This window comes from Adiantum capillus-veneris, chromosome 5 (genome assembly GCF_014529385.1).
Source record: "Adiantum capillus-veneris isolate H3 chromosome 5, ASM1452938v2, whole genome shotgun sequence".
In the NCBI taxonomy this organism is placed as follows: domain Eukaryota; kingdom Viridiplantae; phylum Streptophyta; class Polypodiopsida; order Polypodiales; family Pteridaceae; genus Adiantum; species Adiantum capillus-veneris.
The window spans coordinates 58,703,065-58,714,423 of record NC_140935.1 but is presented as its reverse complement, the minus strand read 5'-3'; the positions used below and the strand labels follow the sequence as shown (position 1 = coordinate 58,714,423).

The 11,359-nt window shown below is 43.5% G+C and overlaps 1 protein-coding gene across 1 annotated transcript; it reads right to left on the bottom strand.

The window, feature by feature from the left end:
- Positions 1–4,481: 4,481 nt before the first annotated feature.
- LOC147457364 (putative methyltransferase PMT21) lies at positions 4,482–10,784 on the bottom strand. Its single transcript, XM_086512254.1, has 9 exons — positions 10,647–10,784; positions 9,180–9,470; positions 8,887–9,035; positions 8,202–8,397; positions 7,904–8,114; positions 7,083–7,380; positions 6,402–6,776; positions 6,242–6,319; positions 4,482–4,988 (listed from the first exon to the last, which is right to left on the bottom strand). The coding sequence occupies exons 2-9, from the start codon at positions 9,435–9,437 to the stop codon at positions 4,766–4,768; spliced, it is 1,788 nt and encodes a 595-aa protein (XP_086368380.1). The 5' UTR covers positions 9,438–9,470; positions 10,647–10,784; the 3' UTR covers positions 4,482–4,765.
- Positions 10,785–11,359: the final 575 nt, after the last annotated feature.

Below are 11,359 nucleotides of genomic sequence, written 5' to 3'. Positions count from 1 at the left end.
AGCCCTCATCTCCAAATGCCGCATCAAATTGCTGGATAAAGACCAAGACTTTGTCCGTAGCACCAAAGGTACTATCATAGGTAAGGAAAGAGATGCTCTTCCCTCCCTCTTTGAATTTCTTCAACTTGGACGACCTCTTCCATGCAGCATAGGATTTCCTATGGCCTCTTCTTTTTTATGGTTCAAAGGTTGCACCATCACTTTCTTCAAAAGGTGAAGAATTTGAAGAAGGTGGAGAAGAGGGTGACCTCTTTCTCGCCTTTTTCTTATCTTGATCTTCGTCGTCTTTACCATCACTTTCATAAGAGGAAGAGGATGAAGAAGATGGAGAAGAGGGTGTCCTCTTTCTCGCCTTTTTCTTCTCTTGCTTTTTATCATCCCTCTTTGAATTATGGCGTGGAGAAGAGTGTGATGGTCTTCTCTGCTTTGGTGGTGATGGAGAGCATTTAGCCCGCCGTCTTCGTGGAGCCATCTCCGCCGAGGTGGTGGGAGACTCACCTCTTTCTCGTTCCTTCGGTGGAGGCTCTTGAGTTCTCCTTTGGGAAGGAGATGCATCATCAAGAAGTAAATTCTTGAGCCCTTCGTACGGATTCTCTTCTTCTTCCCGAATCGGAGAGAGACCTCTTTTGGGAGTCTCACAAGGAGGCTTCCTAGGTGTTCTCTCGTCATGGTGATGAGCTTGGAGAATCCCGTGAGCACGGAGTTGCCGTTGCACTTCACTTTGGAGAGATGGATTGCCCATGGCTTGTTGAAGCCTAGAAACAAGATAGTTAACAAGCATCGGAGCATCATTAGTAGCTTGCTCATTAGCAAAATCAAAGTTATTAACATTAATTTCAGTCTCTTTACTATTGTCAGCCATTCTAACAACTTTTAGGTGTAAACTTTTTAGGTGTACTTTGACACTTCAAGCCCTAGTTGTTACTCCTCTTTACCCCTTTAGAAAAAGCACTCAAGCTACTGTACCCGCGGCTCGAATACTATTAATTGTAAGGAATAGAAGAGAGGGTCTTTCGACACCAAAATAGCACCGGCTCCTGTCAAGCTTCTAATAGCTCAATAGTGGTTAAGCCGTAGGCAAGCCCCATAGGACTCCACTATTAAGACCATAGCTCTTGACGGTGATGCCCTGATAACAACACAAAGGCAGGCGCACTGCAAGGCTGAAAAATCCCTATTCTACTTACTCACAGGCAATTAATAATACCAACCATTTATAGCTAGCTTAAGGACCTCCCTTCTTGAGCAAGAAAAGAGAAACCTTGTGCTCTGATACCAATGTAATATTTAATGGCCTAAAAACTTGTGTAACGGAAATTAGCATGAACATGGTGGGGATTTCATTAGAATAGATTCCTAATGAGAATTACAAGAGTGCTTGGGTGGAGAGAGCAACAAAAAGCATAACACTTAGTTAGATAGCATCAACAATACTTTCAAAAGAGAGAGAAATTAAGTTATTGACAACAGTTGAGGACCGGATTTGCATGGAGCCGGTCCCCCCTCCAAAAGGCTTTGTATTATGGTTTCTCCCATCAAGAGAGACATTGTACAATACAATTCTTTGTGTTCCTTCAAGACTAGCTAGTGCAATGAAGATGAAAGCTTCATGCACTAAGCAAAACACTTAGTAAACACAACTTTAATTATCCCCGTTCTCAGACCCAAGACCTCACACACCTTCGAAGATGGTGAGAGCTAGCAGGGTATGAGAGTAGATTGAGAGGAAGAAGGAGTATCTTACGAGAAAGATGTACATCTCCTCACATAATCACTCATATTAGCATAGCTTAGCTTAGTAATTAGCTTGGTAGAGGAGATGAGCATGCATTGAAGCTTGGCTCTTGGTTGGATTTGCATCCACATGCCAAGAGTGTGTCGATGTAGGCTTCTATCTCACAAGCTTGGAGTAGGTGATGAGCTCTCCATTAAAGCTTGAAAAGAGATAGTCTTCTCTTTCTTCACACATGAGATTGTGTGAGTGTGTGTGTGATAATGCCTTGCAAAAATAAGCCCCTCTCTCTCTTGGGCGAGCCCTCTTGCTATTTGCTCTTGCTTTTCTCCCATTGGACCTCCCCAAGTCAAGCCAATGGCTATTAAGCAACATAAGTGATAGCCTTCTGACATGTGTCCCCCTTTTCCCTTTTGTGAGAGCTTAATCAATTAAACTTAATTTATTTAAATGAATTAAATCCCCATTGGACCTTTCCCCATTCTGACCAATAGGAATTAAGTAGCCCATTGGACTGCTCAATTCTTATTGGACCCCTTCACAGGCTGTCCAATAATCATCCAGGAGACTTAATTTTCATTGGTTCTTTTTATTAAGTGTTTTAAAATTAATTAGGTTAGATTTACTCTAGCGTAATTCTCATTGGTCCACTTCAAGGGTCATCCAATAGGAATTGGACACACCTTGTCGGCATCTGGCCTAGGGAGCTGACATGTGTCCCTCATTCCCTTTGTGTAAAGGGAGCTTGTGTGTGTGTGTGTGTGTATGTGTGTGTGTGTGTGTGTGGCTTTCTCTCTCATCCCCTAGAAGAAAGGCTCGCCCCCTCCCAAGTAAGGATGTACAAAGACTTTTTGGTCACACACAAAGCATCCAATTTCCCTAAGGTTGACCTTTGGACATAACCTTTGAATTTTGGAACCTTAGCATTTTTGAAGTCTTAATGGACTGAACCTTAGGGTCTTTTTAGCCAATTGTTGCACATGGCTCTTTTGTAGATGGCTCCCCCTTTGGAATCCCTATTTTCCTTCTTTGGATCCCTACTGTGGCCGATCTGCTAGCTTAACCAATATTCTAGCTTTTTCTCCCCTAGCACTTCCCCATATTAAATGATCAATTTAACATGAGAAAATCATTTAGGAGAATTATATATTGATTATTATGACACTACGTTCATTGGAAACAGCTTAACCGATTCTTGGCATGATTAACTTACTTACCGATTTTATGGACCGAGAGAATGCACTGGAGGCTAGAAAGCAAGCCAAAGTGACCAGGTCCTAGCGTACACAACCTAGCCCTAAGATGAAGAGAGAGGTTCGAGCACAGATACATTGAAGAAAGAGACTCACGTTGATTAGGCCAACGAACAAATATGATTGCTACGCCATCGCTATGCCTCAGGACTAAGTGACACAAGCATGGGGATGTGGGATCTACAGTGAGAGCATCGAGTGCCGCAGATCTTTGTCGATGGTGCAAAAGTAATCTCAAGTACTTTTTGTGATCTCAAGTACCCAAGATTACTTTTGGTGGCGCCGAATCACATTGGTATAAGAATAATCTCAAGCCCATACCATCATGAAAAACATGCGGGTGCCCGAGGATAAGTACGACAGGATAAGACATGGGTCGTACTGGTGAGGTCAAGGGTTCAAGTCGTGGGTGTGCATGAAGAGTACCTTGTACTTGAGATTACTTTGGCCGATGCTACCATGATCTAGAGCTCTTCTTCATCGCACCGTAGATCCCACCCCCTCAATGCCCAGGTCACTATGAATTATGCCCTTAATTTTTGTATTATTTGACTGCCTAGGTTTCGTAGGTGTCTAGACGGTTGCGCTGGATGGCCTCTCTCGTTCAGGCTCGCATGCCCCTGGAAATGCCTGCACATTGCTAAATGGTATAAAGACAGAGTACTACTGTCAGCATGGCTATGCAACAGAGTGTGGCAGCAGTATACATGCTATAGCACACTAAATGAGGGAAAGATAGCAACATTTTCCACATCCAGCACATGAAAGCCATTGTGGATGTGGGCTTACCTTTAGATTTCAAGGACAGTCACCAAGCCGACATTGGAGCATGTCAACACTGGGCAGGTGAAGGTTGCATTGAGCATTGATCGAGTCACAGGGCCTGCCAAGTCGCATCTCTTGGAAGGGATATTGAAGGATGGCCCACAAATAGAGGTGCAAGAATGTACAGAGATGGCGAGTAGGTTGTTGTCAAGGATGGTGGTGAAAGAGGTAGTCACCCTCCACATCACAAATGTTTTGAATATTGCTGCCATGATGGACGGCAATGGTCCAGGACTACCTTGAAAAGCCAGTGAAGGTGGTTCCAAGAGGGCCAGCATTTGAGATTGAAGGCTACACACGTGCATGCGAACAAAAGAGTAATGCAGGCAGCGGCACAGTATGTCAAGGTACAGGAGAGCGAGGCCACCATGACATCAGCCATTTGCCAAGGAGATAAGGTTAGTCTTTCTGACCCATCCAGCATCGCCGTTCGGGAATCCAGTGGCATGAAATGAGAAGCCTGTTCCAGACCTCACAGACCAATCAACTTTCACACTTCACCGTAGATCCTGCCTTAAAATCACAACTCTTGTCGATAAGCTACTACCATCTTGTACCTTTGGAAGCTACACACAGAAAACTAACAAGGTTAAATAAAGAGCAACTGCCATTACACAAGTATCAAGGAAAGGCTAAAATGGATAGTAAGCAATCAGAACTTGCAGAAGACATTGCAACAATGAGGACACAAATACCCTAAGAAAAACACCATTTACAGAGGTGATTAACCCCACAACAAAACAGATTCTTTATTTTGTTTTAACTAAAGAATCAATCAATAATAAAGCGTGTCGGGATACTTCTAGGCTATTCCATGAATGGCTCCTCTGCTCTCATAAGATACAATGCCGTATGGCCAAAACAGTTAAAAGTGGATACATGACACGGCGAGCTCTTGCTCAAGATGCGCAACTTTTGCTCTCACATTTGCTGACATGAAAAAGATAATCTACATTTACAATCTGTCCTCAGCTGATCTCCAGAAGCTTTTCTGGCATATGAGCAGCTGTTCCTTTTCGTTGCTAGTATTTTCAGTCGGGTGCACTTTACAATTCCATCGCATGGCTTCACCAAGAGCTTTGGCACTCCCAATGAAATTAGGTGCATCACGCATGATGACATGCCCATCTGGTCTTAGGATGCGGTCCATCTCCAAAAGCACAAACTTCATCTCACATCTGCCATAATGCAAACAACTTCATTAGCATAATGAACAGCGAGTCAAACTATACACAATAGTCCCATCATACAATGACATACACAGTCTTTTGTAGGATAAATCATGTGCTCTTAAAGTCTCCTGGTACAAGAAAAAAATTTCTTTTGGTAAAACAATGTTTTTATTGAAGGGCTGACATGCCAGCCACAGTGCCCACGGTCAAAGCAATGAGTACTCGTATCATGGTGTTCACACATCTAAAAAATATTATAGCAGCCACTTCATCCACTCACAACACACAGCTTATTATAAAGGCCTTGCTCTCTTATATTGTATATAAATCACCGGTGCTTGATATGGAACAATGCATAACCTCCTGTACTCCCCCCTCCCCTGAACAACCAATGGAGGTAGATATGTACTCCCCCTCCCCCGAACAATCAATGGAGGTTGATAAAAGTATACTTTCATCAATGCGTCCCCTTCAACATATAGCACTGTATTTGAGCATATCGTTCCGAATTATTCTTCTCTGCCACATTCAGAGGACATCATATACAGCTTCCCTCCTTCCTTTTGCAGAAGCTATTCACAAGCTAGGGCTAACCCACAGACTTGAAAAATGCATAGCTATCGAACAAGGGTAAATTTAATCAAGTACTTTAAGGGTATAAATCTTAGTGACCATTCATGCAATTATAATACGTGGCAATTTCACACTGATTTTGATGGATAGTGTAACTAAAGAGACGAAGGTCAACTCGCAGAGAAATTGACTGTGATACCCGACCCATTCTTTCCAAGGTGCCACTGTTACAGTTACCAAAGAGTAGAGCTCGCGAGGAAATCCCAAGTTGTTCCTCTACATCTTGCACTGCTTCGCTACCCACATTTCTGTATTTAACGGCCGTATTACTACAGAACTACCCATATCCTATCTTTAAAGGTGGTACACTAATGGGCAAATCCCGACTTGGCTCTTCATGCCACATAAGAGTAAAACATATGTGGGACTTCTCTTGTCCTTGAAGGCAAAGGCTCTACACCAGCAGACATACAACCGTCGCACACGTCAGCAGTGCCGCAGCATACCAAATATAAATTCATTTCAGTCGTTCAGGAGGTAAATCTACATAGTAATTTAACAAGGTAAGACACATGTCTCAACACCCACCAATCTTTATTTTCCTGCCATCCAACAAGTCATTCTTGCAAGATATGCAGAAGTTTCAGAGTACAAGCAAAAGACTTCTAAATATCAAAGCAAAAGACCTGTGACTTTCCGCTGTGAAAAGGCCATCCATATGGAGAAGATCATAAGTCCTGGGATAAGTGGAAAACGCTTCACACCTAAAAACACAAAAGGAGACACCTTCACCAGCAAGAATTAAGAAAAATTTGGTAAAACTAACAAAAGCATTAATGCACTAACCAGTCATTCACTGTCCCAATCAATCCTCTGTCATATATTACGCCTAGAGAGTTTGCTGCATATGAAGACACTACATTCATCACCCACACGGGATCATCAATCAATGCTGCTGCTAAGCCACCGTACTTCGTGTTCATGTCCATCACATTTCTTATCTTGTTGGTGCCAAGATCAGGAAGCAAAGTCTTGTAGTGATCCAATGCAAGCTGCCACAGCCTTGTGTCTTTTCGGAAAGAATTTGCACTCCCGCCTGAGAACAGTTTGCTTCTTTCGGGAGCCTCTCTCAGACGAGCTGGCCACTTGGGCGTTTGACCCACACCAAGACGCTCGAAAGAATAGCCTGGTTTCACAATGCAAGGGCGCATTGGCACATACCTAAGCAGACAACAACATTAGTTTCAACTGCCTAATAGCATATAGATATAAAACTTTGTGTAGGTATCTAGAACAGTTCACCCTGCATTGCACATGTTCAAATCTCCATAATGAAACCCAGTAACTTTCAAGTTCTCGTTGATGAAATGCTGCCTAGAGGTTTTCACCAAAACTCACCCCTCCTCACAGTCATAATGGGAAATTTTTTGTGTCCGATGCACATGACAGTCATACAAATCACTAACTGGCCCCACCAACTGAAGAGTAGTTTTAAATTTCACAAACACAAAGCTCGTAAAATTTCACCATGATGCATCTGGATTAATACTGTCATCACAAAGAGGTGGTACCGCCTCCTCCAATCGTTCATTGTAGCAAGTATCATCCAAAGGCTTCTGCCAGACGGCAATGTCTCCTTTCATAGCATACTGTTTATAGCACATGCGTTCCAATAAGTCTTGTATTTTCTCAAGATCAGCTCTCTGCTTCTCCTCAGTGGAGTCCCACCCTTTCCAGTGAACTTGGTAGTTGATCGGTGGGCCTGACAACACCCAAAAGCCTCCAGGACGAAGAACCCTATCCACTTCCAGTAGATTCACACCACCTAAAAACAAAAAACAAACATCAACCTTCAACGCTCTGTCCCTCTGAAACTAATGCACCATGACCAAATGAAGAAACCGAGAGAGAGATTTGGGGGGGGGGGGGGGGGGGGGGGGAGGGGGGGGGGGTTTGTCATTAGGCATATCCCTAAGGGTTGCAGATGGTTAAGACCTACAGGAACAAATCGAATGTGTCTACAGACATTTGAGCCATCCTTTAATTGCTTCTAGTTGAATGCCATCTCTAACCCTTTGGGTGTTCAATTATGGCACCCTCAGTGTACATTGTCTTCATTGTGGATTTTCCTCTCTTTGGGTGTTCAATTATGACACCCTCAGTGTACATTGTCTTCACCAGTAATGTACAGTTCAACAAGAAAAAGTGTGTTCACACACAACGCACATACACGTTCTCATAAGAGAGTCGCCGACTGAAAACATAGCAATACACCCTTTCTGAAAGTCATAAAGTGCAAAACAACGCCATTCCCTAGCCAGGATCCTAGTTGAAGTGTATCCGCTTACCATGATCCGTCCATGGGATTAGGCATCTAGAACAATGAGCCATATCGAAAGCATTTGCTGGATATGGCAGCCGTTGAGTGGAGATAATTCCAAGCATGGCAGGAATGCCTCTCTCAAGCGCAAACTGCACTTGAGCCTCATGATTGTCTCGAGGTGCCAATGACATAGTAATTATACCACGATCAAGCAAATCACCTCCCCAGCTGGCCACCTGAAAACAGGAAGCATCTCAGGTTACCAAAAAGTTAAAACTTGCCAGCACAGCCATAATTTAACAGCGCAGAGGTGTGAAACCAACCCCACAGCCAGTATCTAGTGCTGTCCTCACGGTCCCATCTTTCATCCCGGGAATGAGCTGTTCCATGCGGTCTATGTACTCACCCACTCCTTTAGGAAACATTGTACCACCACCAGGAAAAAAAAACTTTTCCCCTTTCTTCTGCATCCACCTTTGATTCGCCTTGGCAGTGTTGATCCAATCATAGGGCACATTCCTGTTTTGAAAATACTCAGTTTTCCCCTCATAATTGATAGCTGGGACAAGATAAAAATGACAGTGATGCTTTCACAATCTTTGGAACCTACGGTCACACAGCTGCTTTGAACACTCTTATTGTGATTCAGCAACCCATGGTTGATGTTTTGGTAACCTATGGGGGCTTTGGGTCTGAGTGGGCTTAGGCTTATGGAGAAAATTTCCTCTCATAATCGATAACTTGGACAATATGAAAATGACAATGATGCTTTCACGATGTTTGGAACCTACAGTGACACAGAGGCTTTGAACGTGACTTCTTCTGCTCATTACTCGACATATAAACCACTCTTGATATGATTCAGTAACCCATGGTTGAGTGTTCTGATAACCTATCGGGCGTTTGGTTCTAAGTGGGGTTAGGCTTATAGAGTAAACCATAATTGAAGCTTTCCAAGTGTGAATTTGTATTATCCGGAAATCTCAAAGATAGATGTCATGATCTAACCTGTACCAACACTCGTCTCTGCTGCGTGGCCACAGAACTGGAATCTTGTAGCCCTCTGGAGGAGCCACCAAGCAAACGAGTCTCTCTGAAGGAGGTGGGCAGTGACGCTCTCTAAATGCCATTCGATGACTGTCATACTTGCGCCACCTCTAGCAAACACAAAACATGTAATGAAAACCCAATTATATGCTTTTGTTGATAACAACGCTGCAGAAAATTAAGCAAGCAGAGTACATCCATCCTCATGAAAAAGAACGGTTAAATAGACGATGACTATATGTGAGCATTCTTACCGATGGATCTGTACAAGGGGTCAGGTCTTGTAAAGTTATGTTGCATTCTTTGAACTCTGTAACCTTTGATTGTGGCTGACAGCCGGCCACCTTCAAATCTGCTCCTGAAAGTGTAGTTTTCTGCCTGCCCTTGTCACCACAAAATATGCCACCCAGGTAAAAGGAGAGTGAACATAAGGATAGCAGCACTAGCACTGGAGGAAGTACTTTGGACATTTTCTCAGACATTAAACTGAATTTTCCCTCCCTCTCCTTCATCTTTCGAGGTAAACTATGTCAGAATCTCTTCAACTGCAATCAAGAAAATAACATTGAAAATCTTGACAGTTCGTGATCCACAAAAATTGATACATCTCAATAGACACATTGTCTAGACAACAAGCTTCTTCTCTTAAGGGTAAAAACAGACAGATTGGGTCGCAATTGAAAATGACACTGTGCTGAGATATCAAATTACTGTGCAACACCAAAGCAAATAATCCTGAATCCCAATTGCTAGGTTCTTCCACTTGAAAAAACAGCTTCCCATATCTCTATTGCCATCATACATGCTCTGAACCGCATTCCCGTTGTCGAAAAAAATTGTCCACAATAAATCCCGATCACAAATTTGCCTCCACTCATGGGATTGATCCTTAGGATACTCACTCAGGAGCATTTCCTGGCATAGAGATCAATTTTGATTCTATGCAGCCAGCTTGTAAAGAAGGGCAACCAGCAAGCTAGCCCCTTAGTACAGATGATTGCTGAGGTGGCATCTCTCTTTTTAATTGATGCCGGATGACAACTAACCGCCACTTAGATCAAGTCAACATCCATCTCTCTCTTCCTGTAGTAGAGTATTAAACAAGCTGCTGCTGGTCTTATGTGCTTGAGAAGGTGGGTCCAGCAATTGATTGTAGGAGCTGCCAAATGTGTTCAAGATTGCCATTGACCAGCTCAAGGCCTGAGATGGCTGACCCGTTTAAGAGCGAGGATCAGAGTCTAACAAACATGATGGGTGTCAGGGGGGAGCCTTCATAGTAGATTGCTTCACAATGCTGAATAAGCAAAGTGCCAATGAACCACGTAAATAGCTTATCGACAACATGTGCCTTGACTTCGAACTGAGCCATGCAATGTATGTAAATGTAAATATAATCTCGAATCTCTAAAGGAGCAGTTCCACATGCCGATACAGCCCCAGCTTGAAATCCTTGCCTTATCAAGGAAGTACTAGCTCAAAATAGAACAATCAGAGTGTACCATCAGGAACATGACAATGGTGAAGCAAGAAAAGATCTGCAAACGTGAAGACATCCTGATTGACTATTGAGGTCCCTAGTTGCACAATTTTGCGATGAATCACGATCATTGAAAGATGGAAACAAAGGAGGAGGGAAATAATCACACGAGCCAATGCAATCAATTCCAAACCCATTATTCAAGCTCAATCAGTGAGGCATAGACATCTGGGCACAAAAATACCTGCTGGGGTTGAAGAGATCGAGACCTCCAAGAGGAAGAGGGACAGGAGGTGAAAATGTCGAAGATGCTTCGTACAACCCCCTTAAAGCGCGAAGGTCTGAGCTAGCCACAAGAACACAACACGCGAACGTCCGAACAGAAGAATGTAGCCGAAAGAGCAGAGAAGTTTCGAACAACCACAAAGGAAATGACGATGCTGAAGGACTGGCGATGGCGAGAATTCACCACACCCGAAGAGAAGAGGAGGGTACAATGTAGCCAAAAGAGCAGAGACTACAGGGAAGAGGGCAACGTATAGCATATATTAACACGAGTGCAATGTGCAGCTGGGCAACGCCATAGCCCGTGGAGGGTCGGGCTTGCGCGTATGCACAGTAGATGCACGAATGGCGCTCGGCAGTCGGGGGTGGAAGAGCTACTCTCCAGTTTATGGTTGAATGCATAGGTATATATTAAAATCACTCTGATCATGGGAGTAGTGACAAAGTTATGCCCTTCAAAAGTAAAAAGATTTAGGAAGATTCGTCTTCTCCATATGTGCGTGGGGACCGCATTTTGGGCGTCATTGACAGGATGGGTCTCAAACAAATTTTGAAGTAAGGTTTGAGTGTGAAATCTTAGAACGTTGTCATTATTAACCTAAGGGTGGGTTCAGACCGAAAGGGTGGAAGAAATAGAGCTACGGGGCACTTCCAGGCGGAAAAGAGCAGAGC